At 42.6% G+C, this 19,810-nt stretch overlaps 1 protein-coding gene across 2 annotated transcripts in view; it reads right to left on the bottom strand.

The window, feature by feature from the left end:
• LOC306919899 (leucine zipper protein 2-like) overlaps positions 1–19,810 on the bottom strand; it is a 323,380-nt gene that overhangs the window by 113,222 nt on the left and 190,348 nt on the right. For both annotated transcript variants that reach the window (XM_079496451.1, XM_079496452.1), the window contains exon 5: positions 7,392–7,473. In XM_079496451.1, the coding sequence (XP_079352577.1) occupies positions 7,392–7,473 (82 nt within the window). The remainder of the gene's footprint in view (positions 1–7,391; positions 7,474–19,810) is intronic.

Raw genomic sequence — 19,810 nt, 5'->3', positions numbered from 1 at the left:
ATTATTCTATATTCTTATTCCAAGGAAGACTGGAGAAGAGGAGAGCTTGTTTTTGTTAACTCAACAACAGCCAACAGTGAGGCCTTGAGGCTCATGAGGCATGCCGTGTGCCCAAGTGAGAAACTAGGCAAGTGTGTCCACAGCAAACCCGCTGGCCTATTTTGAAAATAGACGTTCTTAGCTTGTAGATCTGCTATTTTGCTATTACATTTTTTTTTGAATGGACGTCAACTAAATTTAATAAACAAATTGAACATTTGAACATATTCGCATATAGTGCCTTGCCAAAATAAGGACACCAAAGGTTGAAAAGTGGTTAATGGATGTATGTTTGCAGACAAGAAAACACTAGTCTATAACGTGTAGAGATGGATGGGCATGGATTGAGGTGCACTCAGCGCAGAAGGAAACGAATTAGAGATTAAATGCGAACAGGGGTGGCAATCTGCCATCCCCCGAGGCCCCGAGTGACACCTCTGTTCACATATATTCCTGACATTGGCATCGACCAACGCAAGCGAAGAGAGCCGTCTTATTCAAAGCTTTCCATGGTGACGAATAGACTTTGTACTATGCATCGCTGAACCGCCTGATACTGATGTCTATTGGAAGTGACATCCTCCCTGAACCTGACTTTAAGGACACCATCAAAAGACTTCTCTGACGGGAACTAGAACGCTTATATAAGTAAGACCTTTTCTTTCTTCCTTTTTTTTTTTGACCCTTTTGGATTATTTTAAATTGTGCATTTGGAAATAGTTTGGCTGATAGCCCAGCAGCCCAGGGGCCTGCTACCAAGTTAACCCATTTTGGCCTCCAGTTTTCTGAAATAAATATTTTCTCGATTTTTCAAAAATAGCAGATCTACAAGCTCATAGCGCGCCACTCGGTGGCGCGCTATGAGCTTGTAGGTCTGCTATTTTTTCAATAGCTAAATTATAACAATGTTTAAAACACCAAAAGGGGTTCCCGCCCAAAATGGGTTAAAGTGCCCCTGACTACTGTATATACAGTGCAACTTATGTTTATGCATTATACTGTGGAATTCATAAAGAGATGAAAGTGAGTCAAAGCTAGCCTGGTTAATAAACCAGACCGAATCAGCCGTTGGCAAAAAAAAAATTGCCTGCCAGCGGATTAGGGTCTGGCGAGGCTCAGTAGCACGCCTCTTTCCTACAACCGAGAACAGGTCGGGCCAATCGGGACACGGTATGCAATATGGGCGGGCTTTGGTACAGTGACGTTCAATGCTTGAGACCTTTGACTGACAGTAGCTCTGACCAATTGCGTCAAAGAGAAAATGTTTGAACCCGCCCCCCGGGAAATGAAATCCAAGTGGAGCCAGCCCAGACTAATATACCGCGACAGTGTTGTGTGATATTAGTCTGGCTTATTAGCCAGGCTAAGTCAAAGCATGGGGTATAATTAAAGTGAGTCAAAGCATGGGGTATAATTAAAGTGAGTCAAAGCATGGGGTATAATTAAAGTGAGTCAAAGCATGGGATATAATTAAAGTGAGTCAAAGCATGGGGTATAATTAAAGTGAGTCAAAGCATGGGGTATAATTAAAGTGAGTCAAAGCATGGGGTATAATTAAAGTGAGTCAAATCATGGGGTATAATTAAAGTGAGTCAAAGCATGGGGTATAATTAAAGTGAGTCAAAGCATGGGGTATAATTAAAGTGAGTCAAAGCATGGGGTATAATTAAAGTGAGTCAAAGCATGGGGTATAATTAAAGTGAGTCAAAGCATGTTGTATAATTAAAGTGAGTCAAAGCATGGGGTATAATTAAAGTGAGTCAAAGCATGGGGTATAATTAAAGTGAGTCAAAGCATGGGGTATAATTAAAGTGAGTCAAAGCATGGGGTATAATTAAAGTGAGTCAAAGCATGGGGTATAATTAAAGTGAGTCAAAGCATGGGGTATAATTAAAGTGAGTCAAAGCATGGGGTATAATTAAAGTGAGTCAAAGCATGGGGTATAATTAAAGTGAGTCAAAGCATGGGGTATAATTAAAGTGAGTCAAAGCATGGGGTATAATTAAAGTGAGTCAAAGCATGGGGTATAATTAAAGTGAGTCAAAGCATGGGGTATAATTAAAGTGAGTCAAAGCATGGGGTATAATTAAAGTGAGTCAAAGCATGGGGTATAATTAAAGTGAGTCAAAGCATGGGGTATAATTAAAGTGAGTCAAAGCATGGGGTATAATTAAAGTGAGTCAAAGCATGGGGTATTATTAAAGTGAGTCAAAGCATGGGGTATAATTAAAGTGAGTCAAAGCATGGGGTATAATTCAAACCCATCGGTAAAGTGTATAAGGTAACATTGCATGAATGCCTGTTGAACACTGAACGTCCTGAAATGACTCATGCATTACTGTAAATGAGGAGAGTACAGTCGTACAGTATGGGTACGGCACAGTAGTCTTCCAGTACAGTGCAATACAGTGCCGGTGTTCAAGCAAATAATTGGTCCAAATCAGAATCAGTCAGCATATTTATTGCCAGGTATGTTTGCACATAATGGGGAATTTGTCTCAGTGAGGTTGTGCAGAGCAAAACAGATAAACATCATCAGAACAAGTAGCTCATAATTTGAATGCAGTGAAGTAGTAGTGCCGCTCTATCAACATCATGTTGGAAGTTGGAACATTTGAATGCATCGTCACTCTTGCAAATATTTCACTAGCTGTTCAGAAAAAAGGTTTACATCTGACTTCACTGGAGGGGTGAATGAAGTTACCATCCAGAACCCCACTAGCATCCATTTAAGTGAGCTTTACAGTTGCACTTATTTGAATTAATATAACTTTGTTTAAACCACAATATGGTATATTATGTTAATAATACATAACTAGTACATATACAGTAGTTGGAGGTGGTCTCCATACTCCATAGAGACATTTACACCTTGGTGGCTGGTAGGACACCTACTGGTTGGCAAGTAGTGCTGCCTGAAGCTCATGAGTCCAATGTCTCATCTGGAAAGGCTGATATTCTACCTTGGATGAGAGGTAGATGTGAATGGAATACTGTGTAGGAAGCGCGACCTACGGCAGCTTTAGATACACTATATGGTGAATTGAAACAGCATGTCAGCCACAACCTGAGGACACTCTGTAACATCACCAACGTTGTGTTGATAGGTTTAGCCCAGTCATGACGCTGGGGTCAAATCAATGTGAAAACCACATGTCTTCTTTCCTGCTTTTTTAGTCTCTACCCTCTGTCTGTCTGTCTGTCTGTCTGTCTGTCTGTCTGTCTGTCTGTCTGTCTGTCTGTCTGTCTGTCTGCCTGCCTGCCTGCCTGCCTGTCTGTCTGTCTGTCTGTCTGTCTGTCTGTCTGTCTGTCTGTCTGTCTGTCTGTCTGTCTGTCTGTCTGTCTGTCTGTCTGTCTGCCTGTCTGTCTGTCTGTCTGTCTGTCTACTGCCCAGCTGTATACCCGCTAGCCTGCCTGCTTTCCTCGTACTGTACGTACAAACAAACTGACCCTGACTCCACACTCCATTTACAAACTGACCCTGCCTCCACACTCCTTACCCACACTTTCCCTTCACCTGTGTTACTAAAACTCTTTTAACTGGACTTGTTGTGTTTGCGTCTACTTTTGGGTCTGCCAGTTTGCTAATTGTGAAAGAAACACTGCGAATGGCTGAAATGGACAGAAAGGGGTGGGTTGTATGCAGTTGTATCGTGAAAAATAATAACGTTTCTATAGATTGAAACATGTGGAATAGTAGGATGGTAAACATGTATTAATGACAAATAAATATATAATGTTTCGGCCTCATCGGTGAGGCCGAAACGTATTATTTTGTCTGCTTATTTTGTCCGCTCTGTTGTCAATGAATTATATTGGAAGCTTTTAAAACGGTGTACGGATTTCCTCTCTCCTTCTTCCTGCACTCGTTGCAATTTGTGGATGTGCGTGCACCTCTTGACCAAAACAAGTATTAATCCCACAGAGGAAAGTTTCAGCTTCACCCAGCTGATGGCTACTCAGATAGTCAGCGGGGAGTGGTTAAGTGTCTTGGCCCGGCCGGCGAGCAAACCAACAAGATAACAGCTCTTCGACGCACTAAGCTACAGCATCCCCAAGTGTGTCTCCCTCCCTAGTTGAATTCTCGAGTATGATTGGCCATTCAATGAAACTGTCTGCTGACTGATGCATTATTATTTCAACATAAAACGTTGAGATAATATGAAGACCTTCCATCTCTGTGTGTGTTGTTCTCGTGACAAATCTGATTAAAGTTGAAATCATCAACCAAAGCAGAGAGTTTAAATCAGATTGACTGTCACAGACTATCTTGGGCTTTCATGCTGTAGATAGAAGATTATGCTGTTTAAACTTGTCCCTCGGTAGACAAATAAACACCATCTCCTACGTCCTGAATGTCAAACCTACAGCGCAACACTGTACAACAGCAATGTGTATTTTTATTCTTCATATTATTATACAAATGTCAAGGAGGCCACTTGCAATATGACTGTATCACTGTTTATCTGACAGTGTATGTTCATCTTAATGTCAATGTGGGCGTTAAGCTTCAAGAGAGCGAGGAAGACAACTTTATTATAGTGGTGGAAGAAGTATACTGTAGGTACTCATATTCTCTTTACTAAGTAGCAATGCCACAATGTAGAAATAGCCTATTCAAAATGTTATGAATACAAGTTAAGTAAAAAAAAAAAAAAAGACAAATATACAGTAGTCGTGCAGAATGTCTCATTTCAAAAATTATTCTACTATATATATATTCTTTTTTTTACCAAAAAGTATGTCTTATTGTTCATGTGTATATGTTTAATACATATACAGTATAATCTATATAATATAAATCTGCAAAGTGACTATTTAAGCTGTTACATAATTGTAGTGTAGCAAAACAAAAACAAGTACAAAATGCCTCTGAAATGCAGTCGAATATAAGAGGGCTGTGCTTCAGTAAAAGACCTTATTAGTTACATTCCACCAGCGAGTAAGAGCCGTGTGTGGATTATCACCCAGTAGGTCAGCACAGCAGTTTTATTTTTGATTAACTTGAGTAATCTCAAATGTATTCTCCTCCTGGGTGCCTGGGTGCTAATTTATGCTGCACTTGATGTGCTGATAATGAGTTTGCTGTGGGAACAAGAGACCGTCTGAGGAGAGAGAGAACGGTGCATAATGTACACATCTCCCAGAGGAACACCCACACACACACACAGACTTCTCTGGAACGCTATCCTAATGGCAACACACCAGAGGAACCATCTGTGAGTGTCTCCCTCACAAAGGTCCACACCAGAGGAACCATCTGTGAGTGTCTCCCTCACAAAGGTCGGGCTGGTTGCGCGGAATGTAGAGGCAGGAAGATACAGTTCACTCTCTATCTTGGTCGGGGCAGAAACCTTGTATCTCTGCGTGTCAACGTTGTTATTATGTTCTTTGTATGTTCAAAAGCACCGAAAATAGCCAATCTACAAGCTGATTGTATTACATTTTTGTCTGTATTAATGGCTTACTTTGTCATAAAAGAGTGTCTGTAAGAATAGCCAATCCACAAGCTCACAAATGTGTTGTGAGCTTGTGCTGTAGATCAGCTATCTTTGCTATTTTTAAAGGTTCATGTTTTAGGTTGTTATTAGAGAAAGTAAAAGATGAGTGTCATTTTATTTTCATTTGCTGCTTTCTTTCGTTTTAGGGATTTTAGCTGTTTTTGACAGGGGGGCGGGGCATTCGAGCATGGGGCTAAATATGTATTTCTTTACAAAATATTATGGCGATTTATTTTTTTATTATTTACTATAGTCCTAATAAACCCCAGGAAATCACATCTGTCCACAAAAAAATCACAGGATCTACTGAATGTGAAGGTAGCCTACTGGGGGGAAGCCACACTGCGTTAGCCTGGCTAATAAGCCAGACTAATATCACACAACACTGTCGCGGTATATTAGTCTGGGCTGGCTCCACTTGGATTTCATTTCCCGGGGGGCGGGTTCATACAATGTCTCTTTGACGCAATTGGTCAGAGCTACTGTCAGTCAAAAGGTCTCAAGCATTGAACGTCACTGTACCAAAGCCCGCCCATATTGCATACCGTGTCCCGATTGGCCCGACCTGTTCTCGGTTGTAGGAAAGAGGCGTGCTACTGAGCCTCGCCAGACCGTAATCCGCTGGTAGGCAATTTTTTTTTGCCAACGGCTGATTCGGTCTGGTTTATTAACCAGGCTAACACTGCGTCATAGGCTCAATGTCAGTTTGACACATTCAGTAGATCTTGTGATGTTTTGTGGCCAGATGTAATTTCCTGGGGTTTATTAGGACTATAGTAAATAATTTAAAAAGAAATCGCTATAAAATGTTGTAAAAAAATACATATTTAGCCCCATGCTCGAATGCCCCCGCCCCCTGTCAAAAACAGCTAAAATCCCTAAAACGAAAGAAAGCAGCAAATGAAAATAAAATTACACTCATCTTTTAGTTTCTCTAATAACAACCTAAAACATGAACCTTGGTTGAAAAAAACTAAAGTTGTCCTTTAAGTAAAAGTGGGTCTGTGCAAGGAATTAACGAGCGAAGAGCTTGTGAATACATAATAACTACATTGGATCCATTGAAACACAGGGTATTTTTTACCATTTCCTGAAAAGTAACGGTTTGGGACATAAATAAAGTTGGTCCTATTTGTCAGCAGAAACCCATTTGGGTCTTTTTCCAAAGGGGTTTCAAAAGGTGAAATTTCAAACGTGGGTACACTGTGTGGACACGTTTAGGGAGAAGTAAACTAGGGCTGTAAGCAATTATTCTATTGATTACTTTTAATTAAATATCCGACAGAAATGGTGCCATCTGATGATGAGCATTAGTGAGGAGTCAGGACCAATTATACTATGAAGTTGAAAATGGGTGACGTGGTCCTTTAAATCAATGAATGGGTGACGTGGTCCTTTAAATCAATGAATTTGATTGACTGTTGCACCCCCAATTCCAACAGTGAGAAACTCACAAAAAGAGTTTCAAAAACTGAAAGCTTTTTGTTCTCCGAGTATATCTATTATCAGTACTTCCTTGGTTAATTCATGAATGATATTTTTGGATATTACTGCATTTGACCAATGAATCTAGTTCCAAAGCTTGTAGGGGACGCGACGCTCTCTCCCATCTCGCAGCAGACTCTAACAGGGGGAAACACAACATTCCTTCTCCATCCCTCACAATGAGTTTTAATTAAGTGGCAACAGGGCCAGGGAGCCCTGGAGAGTTGGCTGCTGGGTAATGAGCCTGGCGGGGGGGGGTCTCATTGACAGGTGCTGAGGGGGCGGCCGACTGGACGGAAGGGTTGAGGGGGGGTGGGTGCGGCAGGATGTTGACAGTCAGGTCAGGGTGTGTGGGACGTGTCTTACCGTGGCCTGCTGCTTCTCTGCTCTCTCTGTGGCCTCATCCAGCTGCTTCTGCAGGGCTGCCTGGAGGGATTTCATCTCATCCCTGTGGCCAGTGAGAAACACTCTGTTAGGACATACAGCACAGGACAGGGACAGGACAGGACAGGACAGGGACAGGGACAGGGACAGGGACAGGACAGGACAGGACAGGACAGGGACAGGGACAGGGACAGGGACAGGACAGGACAGGACAGGACAGGACAGGACAGGACAGGACAGGACAGGACAGGACAGGACAGGACAGGACAGGACAGGACAGGACAGGACAGGACAGGACTCAAAAATAAACCATACAATGTTAATGCAGCTCTTCCTCAGTTAGGAGAAGGTGGCAGTCAGTGGCTCCCACAGGAGGTATACAGGTATATGTGAAACAGAATAAAGGTTCCCAGGTTGATCCCGGGCTCTGTCTGAGTTTGTATCGATACTGAACCCCTAAAGGGCCTAATTGAGCAGGTTGGTACCATGCATGTTGTCCTCCGTCATCGGTGTGTCAATTAAATGCATATTGTAAAGTGCCTTGGATAAAGGTGCTACCGTACATATAAATGCATCATTTAACATGTTACCATTTGTGTGCTCGAAACGTCACTTTGGTGGTAATCTAATAACATTATTTTTTAGCATGGAAGCATGATACAGTGTGTGGGACTGACTCTACGTTGCCATTTAAACTTGAGCACTGGATTTTAATCTTTTGGATGTGTGCACCTTAAACCTTCTGCACACCCAGCAAAACCTTCTGAGGATGGAACGGGGGAATGCTGCTGTTTGGTAATAGGGACTTTAAGCAACGACTGTTTTCAGGACGGCTCCGCTACGCGGAAGTACGGCGGCTGTGACGCCCACGCCGTAGCTGTCAAAATCGTTAAGCAAACAGCCTCCGGCGACGGCGACATTGGTTGCCATGGTGACGCGTCCATGCAGCATGTGTCAAACAAAAACACATTATTATTATTATTATAAAACACCCCGTCGCGCGTCAGCTAACTTGCCAATATTGTTTAATTCTTACATGCGCTGGACATGATCAGCAGTGGAAAGAGGAAGGTGCTGGAGCAATATGTGTTATTCTAAAACCGTTTTAATAAACATGGTTAATATGACATATGGTATTAGTGTTATTTCTTTATTCAGAGCATGCCAACACATTACACAGCATAAGAGAGGTGATGGAGCAATCGGTGTAAATGTATGACAGCTATAATTTCAATAAACATGGTTATGACATGGCGTTGTAGACGCTACGTGTAAGTGTAGGTTCTCCTGTAGTAGAAAGGGCTGCGACGGAGAGCAGGTTTATGTATCGAGCACTGATCGATTTCCGGTTGCCGTAGCCGACTGCCGTATCCGTCGTTGCTTAAAGTCGCTAGTGTCTTGACAACAACCATTCCAAACAAGTAAGACTCCACAGGGGCGTTTGGGAGCAAACAGAAAGGTCCGTGAAGTGCAGCATGTTTGAAAGTTTTCTCTGATTTCATGACACAGTTCCGACCTCATGTACACTCGCTCATCAGGAAACAACAGAACTGTTTGTCTGAATAATGCATGGCCAGCATAGTGTGAGCACTGAGATGGTAAACAAAGCCCAGCAGAGTTTGGGAGCTGCTGCTTTCCAGGCTGAGAAGTTAAATCCAGTACGGTTAAAATGACCATGACAGAAAACCTATTACAAATTACATCATAGGCAACGGAACCTGGTGTGTCCAGACAACAGTTAAATCTACATGTGTGCAATGTGTAGCCTCCGAATCATACCTGGCCTGCCCTTGTCCTGAAGGTCAAACAATGGTCAGATAAAATGACAGCATGCATGCCCAAGCCTGGATAAGTCTGGGACTACATCTGGACCTTTCTACCTGATGGGCATGGTTATATGCCTAAACCTAACCTTAAAGGAGCATTCAGTGATTTGAGTGATTTGGAAAACCACCCAGTCCGCCCCGGTAACAAAATGTGGACATGCACGCTCTACAGTGGGGGGAAGTGCAACAGGCCAACAGCATGTGCATCAAGGCCCGCCCCCACTCGATCATGATTGGAGGAAGGCCCCTCTCATCCTGATTGGATGAAGGCTTTGCCACCCGCCACCAAAACTGAAACTAGGGTTTTTTGACCCCAGGGGCTCACTGGGGACAGGGAGGAACTCCTTATATGGTCAGCACACTCTATAGTAGGGAGGATTATCCAGAAAAAAAGAAAAAATAAGTGATATTTAGATTAAGTCAAATCACTGAATATACCTTTAACTGCTCACGCCTCCACTGAGTCTTGAATCAACTATCACTGAGACAGCGGTCAGAGAATAGATCAGTGTTAATAGCAGCTGGAAGGCTCAGTGATGCACAGCCTTGAGGAACGAGGATGCCACAGAGTCTTATAACGACCACATGAAGTCTGGGATTGGATGAGCGCAGGTAAGTTATTCCAGTCAGATGCAGCTTTCAACATAAAGGCTCTAATTTTCTTGTCGATCGGAGTACCTTATAGACAGGTGCAATTATGGTTTGACCCTAAAAAAATTGCAACAGAAGGTTTCTCAACTGTTTTGTGTAGTATTAGGTGTCCTTAATAACATACTAAAAGTTTACCAAAGTTTGACCATGCGAAAGGTGTAATTTTCAAGATGGCCGCCGCCAGTTCTTAAAAGACCATTACTCATCCATTATTCATCCTAGACAAGTAATTTTGGTGTCTAACCCTATGTTTTAGTTATGTAGGAATCCAATTAGCTTATATAAATTAGAGTTATGATTATAATAACTAGTGTATTTGAAATAGTGGTTATAAGGTGGTTATAAGTGGTTTTAAAGGTTCAAAATGAACACTTTCCAATATAAATTTACATTTATCCTTTTTCCACGTGCCATAATGCCCATCATTGGTGATTTTACTTGTAATTCAAATTATGTTGAAGCTTTCAACAATTTACTTAAGGAATAAATGCATTATTACTGTGTGGTACTGTGAAATTAGTCAAAACAGGGCCGCCACGTGAAGGCTCAGTACCGCTAACCCCTATTTTTTTTTTGCTTTTTTCATACTACACCGTTCTATTTCATGGTTTCTGACCATGAGAGACTCAATGGAATACCTATTTTTATTATTGGGTGTGTCTGGACCCTTATTGTGCATATTTACAAGATAGTGGCTACCCGAAATAGTGCTTTACCATGATTTCTACCATGACTGTTGACTGTTTTGGCAAACACAAGCAATATTAATCCATTGGCTAAGATTCATGGCACAGAAGGAACATATTTTCTTGAGCTTGCATATTGTCAAAATGGCTGCAAACATGAAAAAGAAAAGAGACATTACATTTCCTGTCAGATCCTATTACCCAGGGGGGCAAACCACCCCTTTTTGGATACCTGCATTTGCCATAACATCAAAGGTTGACCACCAGAAATATCTATGACCAAATAGAATCACAACCTATATGGACACACCGGTCAATTTCTTTGCTGGAAATGCAATATGGCCACCACAATATTAGCCCCCATTAGCCTATAATGCGGGTGAATAGGGCAACATTTTTAACTGAGGGATATTTCCACGAAACTTCACAGGTTGATCAATGATATGAATACCATAATGGTTTGTATTGGAAGTTTCCATGATATCCAATATGGCCACCACAATACTAGCACCCAGAAAATAGGTTTGGCTTCTGAACCAGATGAGCTATAAATACAAACTCATGGTTTCTAACCACGAAAGATATTATTGTTCTGGGGTGTTTCTTTGCAGAAAGACATCCCTCTGGCTGTATTTTGGTTTTGTTCTACTGTTTGTTGGAATTTCCTCTGTTTATGTTGACAATCATCCCTGGCAGGATCGTGCATCGCTGAGTATGGATGGTCTCTCAGTGACGGGAATGCAGTCCCCTGTCCATCTACAGAGCCAGCCTGGCCTATGTCAATGAACAAGACAATATCATGTAGCTGTATCAAAGGCTGCCAGAAAATCTGTTCATGTGCCAGGGACTGGAGACAAGATGCAGCAGGAGCTTCACTCCATTCCTGACTGGGAATGTCTCAGATGCATGCATCATTCTGTGTGCTCTTTATGGGCCCAAAACCACTGGCTCAACTCCAGTCCGCTCCTCTGACAAGTGTCCTGCTCACTGACAAGAGTGACATCCTAGCACACTGGGAAGAGCACTTCAGTGAGGTCTTAAACAGAGAGTCCTCAATTTCCGAAGAGGATATTGTCACGATACCCCAGCTGCCAATCAAAGCTGATCTGGCTGACCCCCCCACCAGTGCAGAGACAGTGAAAGCACTCCAACAACCCACTTCTGGAAAGGCACCAGGAGGTGATGGGTTGCCTGCAGACATCTACAAGAATGGAGGCATGGCACCTGTACCAGGTAATCTGGATAGGGGGAAGTCCCTCCAGACTTCAAGGACGCATCCATAGTGCATGTTTACAAGAGGAAAGGGGACAGGGCATACTGCGATAACCATCATGGTATAGCCCTCCTGAGTCCTGAACATCACAGTAAAGATCTTAGCAAGAATCATCCTCAACCGGCTAATCAGCCATGCTGAGAATGTTGTCCCTGGATCCCAATGTGGTTTCCACGGAGGCAGAGGTACCTGTAACATGATCTTTTCCATTTGCCAGCTGCAAGAAAAGTGCAGAGAGCAGAAGGGTCTCTATATGGTGTTTGTCGACCTCACCAAGGCCTTTCACACAGTCAATCGTGAGGGCCTGTGGCAGATCCCTGGCAAGTTTGGCTGTCCAGGGACATTGATCTCTCTCATCGCGTCCTTTCATGACAGGATGCCAGCCAGAGTCCAAGATAATGGTGATGCATCCCCAGTCAGGAATGGAGTGAAGCTCCTGCTGCATCTTGTCTCCAGTCCCTGGCACATGAACAGATTTTCTGGCATAGGCCAGGCTGGCTCTAGATGGACAGGGGACCATCACTGAGAGACCATCCATACTCAGTGAAGGGATGTCCGGCTTGGCGATGCACGTCCCTGCCAGGGATGATTGTCAACATAAACAGAGGAAATGCCAACAGAAACAGTAGAACAAAACCAAAATACAGCCAGAGGGATGTCTTTCTGCAAAGAAACACCCCAGAACAATAATACTTAATAGAGGGAAATTATGGCTAAAATATTTACCGTATATATCTCTCGTGGTTAGAAACCATGAGTTTGTATTTATAGCTCATCTGGTTCAGAATTTAAAGCCAAACCTATTTTCTGGGTGCTAGTATTGTGGTGGCCATATTGGATATCATGGAAACTTCCAATACAAACCATTATGGTATTCATATCATTGATCAACCTGTGAAGTTTCGTGGAAATATCCCTCAGTTAAAAATGTTGCCCTATTCACCCGCATTATAGGCTAAAGGGGGTTAATATTGTGGTGGCCATATTGGATTTCCAGCAAAGAAATTGACCAGTGTGTCCATATAGGTTGTGATTCTATTGGGTCATAGATATTTCTGGTGGTCAACCTTTGATGTTATGGCAAATGCAGGTATCCAAAAAGGGGTGGTTTGCCCCCCTGGGTAATAGGATCTGACAGGAAATGTAATGTCTCTTTTCTTTTTTAAGTTTGCAGCCATTTTGACAATATGCAAGCTCAAGAAAATATGTTCCTTCTGTGCCATGAATCTTAGCCAATGGATTAATATTGCTTGTGTTTGCTAAAACAGTCAACAATCATGGTAGAAATCATGGTAAAGCACTATTTCGGGTAGCCACCATCTTGTAAATATGCACAATAAGGGTCCAGACACACCCAATAATAAAAATAGGTATTCCATTGAGTCTCTCATGGTCAGAAACCATGAAATAGACACCGAGTTTGCATTTCTAGCTCATCTGGTTCAGAAGTTGGAGCCAAAACCTATTTTCTTGGTGCTAATATTGTGGCGGCCATATTGTGGCGGCCATATTGGATTTCATGGAAACTTGCAATACAAAAAATGTTCGTATTCATATCATTGATCAACCTGAGAAGTTTCGTGGAAATATCTCTCAGTTTAAAATTTTGCCCTATTCACCCCCCATTATAACTAATAGGGGCTAATATTGGGGGCGGCCATATTGGACTTTCGCAACAAAATTGACCGAGTTGTCCATATAGGTTGTGATCCTAGGGGGTCATAGATATTATTTCTGGTGGACAACTTTGTATGTTATGACAAATGCAGGTCAACCCCCTTTGCCCCTGGCAAAGGGGGTTTTAATAGAGAGTTTTAATAGAGTCAAATATAAAATATTGGATTTCACAATGATCTGATTCTATCTCTGCCATTTTGACAAGTCCAATGGATTCACAGGCCTCAAAAACATAGGGTTAGACACAAAAAATACTTGTCTACGATAAATAATGAAGGAGTTAGGCTATTTTAATGATATTTTGGCCATCTTGGACGCCATCTTGAAAATAACACCTTTCGCATGGTCAAACTTTGGTAAACTTTTAGTATGTTATTAAGGACACCTAATACTACACAAAACAGTTGAGAAACCTTCTGTTGCAATTTTTTTAGGGTAAGGTGCCTTTTTTTCATATATGCCCTCACCTATTAACCCTATAACACTAAACATATTTTTTGTTACACCATCACTAAACATGCACAAGTATATTTTACCCAATGTAAAATATTCCATAAAAAACATTTCTCATCAAAACATATTGAAGTACAGCAATACATGGCAACTTGACCTACTCTTCTTTAATATTTCATCCTGACTTTTCACAAAAAAACAAAAAATAGATTTCATGGGGGGCCCTATCATGGGGGGGGGGGGGGGGGGACCAACATCCGTGAAAAACGTGCATTTTATTTTTTAAATTCCTAAAAAAATGGAAATTAAGTTGGGAATTTCTCCTTTGGTCCACCCATTCCTAAGACATGTGAGGTTGGTCCAGTGAATACAAAAATAAAAAAATAAAAACGTCCATTGTGGGTGTATGGGATCTTTTTCTCTATCACACTATCACTAAACACCTGCCTGTAGAAAGAAATCAGGGATGTGAGCAGGGAAACAAACCTACCTTCTATGATGTCACTGAGCATCATGAAGGATCAGGGATGTGAGCAGGGAAACAAACCTACCTTCTATGATGTCACTGAGCATCATGAAGGATCAGGGATGTGAGCAGGGAAACAAACCTACCTTCTATGATGTCACTGAGCATCATGAAGGTACTGAAAGACCCGCCCACCTCAGACATCAGCAACATTATGATGTCACTGAGCATCATGAAGGTACTGAAAGACCCACCCACCTCAGACATCAGCAACATTATGATGTCACTGAGCATCATGAAGGTACTGAAAGACCCGCCCACCTCAGACATCAGCAACATTACGATGTCACTGAGCATCATGAAGGTACTGAAAGACCCGCCCACCTCAGACATCAGCAACATTATGATGTCACTGAGCATCATGAAGGTACTGAAAGACCCACCCACCTCAGACATCAGCAACATTATGATGTCACTGAGCATCATGAAGGTACTGAAAGACCCGCCCACCTCAGACATCAGCAACATTATGATGTCACTGAGCATCATGAAGGTACTGAAAGACCCGCCCACCTCAGACATCAGCAACATTACGATGTCACTGAGCATCATGAAGGTACTGAAAGACCCGCCCACCTCAGACATCAGCAACATTATGATGTCACTGAGCATCATGAAGGTACTGAAAGACCCACCCACCTCAGACATCAGCAACATTATGATGTCACTGAGCATCATGAAGGTACTGAAAGACCCACCCACCTCAGACATCAGCAACATTATGATGTCACTGAGCATCATGAAGGTACTGAAAGACCCACCCACCTCAGACATCAGCAACATTATGATGTCACTGAGCATCATGAAGGTACTGAAAGACCCGCCCACCTCAGACATCAGCAACATTATGATGTCACTGAGCATCATGAAGGTACTGAAAGACCCGCCCACCTCAGACATCAGCAACATTATGATGTCACTGAGCATCATGAAGGTACTGAAAGACCCGCCCACCTCAGACATCAGCAACATTATGATGTCACTGAGCATCATGAAGGTACTGAAAGACCCGCCCACCTCAGACATCAGCAACATTATGATGTCACTGAGCATCATGAAGGTACTGAAAGACCCGCCCACCTCAGACATCAGCAACATTATGATGTCACTGAGCATCATGAAGGTACTGAAAGACCCACCCACCTCTGACATCAGCAACATTATGATGTCACTGAGCATCATGAAGGTACTGAAAGACCCACCCACCTCAGACATCAGCAACATTATGATGTCACTGAGCATCATGAAGGTACTGAAAGACCCGCCCACCTCAGACATCAGCAACATTATGATGTCACTGAGCATCATGAAGGTACTGAAAGACCCGCCCACCTCAGACATCAGCAACATTATGATGTCACTGAGCATCATGAAGGTACTGAAAGACCCGCCCACCTCAGACATCAGCAACATTATGATGTCACTGAGCATCATGAAGGTACTGAAAGACCCACCCACCTCAGACATCAGCAACATTATGATGTCACTGAGCATCATGAAGGTACTGAAAGACCCGCCCACCTCAGACATCAGCAACATTATGATGTCACTGAGCATCATGAAGGTACTGAAAGACCCACCCACCTCAGACATCAGCAACATTATGATGTCACTGAGCATCATGAAGGTACTGAAAGACTCACCCACCTCAGACATCAGCAACATTATGATGTCACTGAGCATCATGACGGTACTGAAAGACCCGCCCACCTCAGACATCAGCAACATTATGATGTCACTGAGCATCATGAAGGTACTGAAAGACCCGCCCACCTCAGACATCAGCAACATTATGATGTCACCTGAGCATCATGAAGGCACTGAAAGACCCGCCCACCTCAGACATCAGCAACATTATGATGTCACTGAGCAGCATGAAGGTACTGAAAGACCCGCCCACCTCAGACATCAGCAACATTATGAAAATTGCAAAAATATAATGGTCCGGGTGAAAATCAGCCGTGTTTAGTGTTCTAGGGTTAAGTGAGTACCTTGAAGTACTTAGGGCACTAGAAACTGTTTTAAATAGGCACGGTACTTTAAATACGCAACTTCCAAATCTTTGGAAGTTGCGTTTGAGGGAAATGAGATTTGTTTCGTATTTGTTTTGATGAACATGAACATTTCCATAGTAACACAAGCTCCACCAATCAGAGACGCTGCTGCTAGACATTAGGATTGTGGGTAGTTAAGTAGACATCGCAAATTATGCAGGATTTTCTCCAAATTACATTGATTGCATACAGACCTGTGGCTTCCCCAGGAACCTACAATATATGTCATGATTTTACTACAGGAGCCTCGTGGTAAGTCTACATGAGATTGGTACATCATAGCTGATAAAATAATTGGCAAATATTGGCAAATAAATTTCCCACATTAGGTGCAAAACAGTTAAACAAAACACTACAACAAATCTGACAAGAACATCAAAAGAGTCAGCAAATTGTCTAGTACTCAACAAGATTATATGGAAATCTGTTGCTGTAAATCCAGCCAAGCATTATTATTATTGTTTTACTCTCAGTAGTAAAAGAAAGTAAGCTGTGTCTCGATGTGTTCTCATCTCCTGCAGCCAAAGACTTTGGAACAAGATCCCATCAACGGACATTAAAGTCAAGTGATAATGAAAAGGCTCGGGGACTTATTTTAATGAATAAAACATTATTTGTAACCAATCTGTATGGCAGAGTATGTAAATGAGATATAATTAGTACTGGTTGGAGTGGTGGTCTCCATACTTTTCTGAGACATTTAGACCCTGGTGTCCTAAGCAGTACTGGGGGGCAGACGCGGATTTGAATAGTGGATAAAGATAAAGCGCATTGAATTGTGCTTTCAGTAGAAATGGTATAATCGTTTCATTTTGTTTGGTACGTACATCGATAGGCGGCAGGTAATGAAGGCTAGGGTATAGGCTGAGCCTTCCCAAATGTTATGCTGGGTAGTTGCAAATGAATGTGCATGCGTGCGTGCGTGCGTGCGTGCGTGCGTGCGTGCGTGCGTGCGTGCGTGCGTGCGTGCATGCGGTGTGTGTGTGCGTGTGCGTGAGTGCGTGCGGTGTGTGTGTGCGTGTGCGTGCGTGCGTGCGTGCGCGTGTGCGTGAGTGCGTGCGTGCGTGCATGCGTGTAATTTCGACAGCATTGCAATTGAAGGTAAACCTCAATGCTCTTTTCTAGAATAAATAAAGGTTTCCATCAATTTTCTAAGAACAAAACTACGTGTAACATCTATGAAATAAAACATCCTGTCTTTACCGTATTACAGTTCTGAAACGTCACCACATTTTGTCCTACAGATGTAACCTTTGCAGTATTTACAGTATTACATTTTGTCCTACAGATGTAACCTTGTCCTACAGATGTAACCTTGTCCTACAGATGTAACCTTGTCCTACAGATGTAACCTTGTCCTACAGATGTAACCTTGTCCTACAGATGTAACCTTAGTCCTACAGATGTAACCTTGTCCTACAGATGTAACCTTAGTCCTACAGATGTAACCTTGTCCTACAGATGTAACCTTAGTCCTACAGATGTAACCTTGTCCTACAGATGTAACCTTGTCCTACAGATGTAACCTTGTCCTACAGATGTAACCTTGTCCTACAGATGTAACCTTGTCCTACAGATGTAACCTTGTCCTACAGATGTAACCTTAGTCCTACAGATGTAACCTTGTCCTACAGATGTAACCTTAGTCCTACAGATGTAACCTTGTCCTACAGATGTAACCTTGTCCTACAGATGTAACCTTGTCCTACAGATGTAACCTTGTCCTACAGATGTAACCTTGTCCTACAGATGTAACCTTGTCCTACAGATGTAACCTTGTCCTACAGATGTAACCTTGTCCTACAGATGTAACCTTAGTCCTACAGATGTAACCTTGTCCTACAGATGTAACCTTAGTCCTACAGATGTAACCTTGTCCTACAGATGTAACCTTGTCCTACAGATGTAACCTTGTCCTACAAGTTCTTGAGCTTAGCCCAGATACCCTGGGTAAATATAGATTTAATTTCATTTCATTTCACAGATGTAACCTTAGTCCTACAGATGTAACCTAACCTTTGCAGTATTTACAGTATTACATTTTGTCCTACAGATGTAACCTAACCTTTGCAGTATTTCACATGTAGCTACTGTTCACAGTAGCAGCAAAATGATTTTAAGAAAGCAATCCAAACAAAGTTCGGACCTGTCAAAGTTCGGACCTGTCAAAGTTAGGACCTGTCAAAGTTCGGACCTGTCAAGGACCTGTCAAAGGCAAAACGACTGACTATAAATCTGGTTTCCACCACATGCTGAATGATGGAGTCGCTTTGTAATTGTACTCGTCACGTGTTTAAGTGGAACCCCAAAGTCGTCAACAAACGACACAGATAGCTTTACTTGAGTACGTAAAATGTTGGCACTTTGTTTATAATTTGATGCCAAATTCTTTGCAATTTTACGCTGTTTCTGCAAAATAAATTGAATACTTCTTCCACCACTGGCTGTTTTCAACAAACCAAACCGTACACCCCTGTAGGACTTAAGAATAAATCACAAATCAGGCCTGGGCCTGCACTGCCATGGGGCCTGTGAAAGGTCTATGTTATTGATTGGTTATCAGGAAAGCATATTGCCCACAGAGGACTTGAGGCCTGGACCTCAATCAGAAGCTTGACATTTCATGCGAGTGAAAAGGCTGCAAAACGTCCCCTCAGCGTTAAAAGACTCATTACACACAACATTAATCAGACAATTATAACTACTGATGAGGTTTTAGCAAGACACTTAAACAGCTGGCTTGTATAAACTACCCATATACTGTAGACATCGCCCATTTCCGTCTGACGAACACAGATCTGACGGATTTATCAGATTCCATGCTGAATTGATTCTCCTAGTTTGGCTTTCCAAGTTTACGAGAGGGGCCCGTTTTGCACAAAATGACAAAAACGATTGCTGTGTAACTCCCAGCAGTATAGCCCAAGGGAAAAAACCCACCCCAATTATTTTCAAAGTGGCTTCATGGTGGTGCTATAACAGCCCAATACCTCTTGAACCGTATGTAATCTTCCCTTCCCTGATGAGGACTAGTCCGGCATCCCGTTAGTCAGACCACGATGTGGCCGGTAAAGACTCACCCCGTGGGCCCAGACGGTTAGCTCAACCGTCTGGGCACCTAGACTCACCCCGTGGGCCCAGACGGTTAGCTCAACCGTTTGGGCCCCAAGGCTGCCGAGCCCGACAGCCTTTGCCGCGTGTCACTCCCCATCTCTCTCCCCCTTTCCTGTCTGTCTACTGTTCCCTATCAAAAAA

Source organism: Electrona antarctica (genome assembly GCF_951216825.1).
Source record: "Electrona antarctica genome assembly, chromosome: 3".
NCBI lineage: Eukaryota > Metazoa > Chordata > Actinopteri > Myctophiformes > Myctophidae > Electrona > Electrona antarctica.
This window is presented reverse-complemented; position numbering and strand designations above follow the sequence as displayed.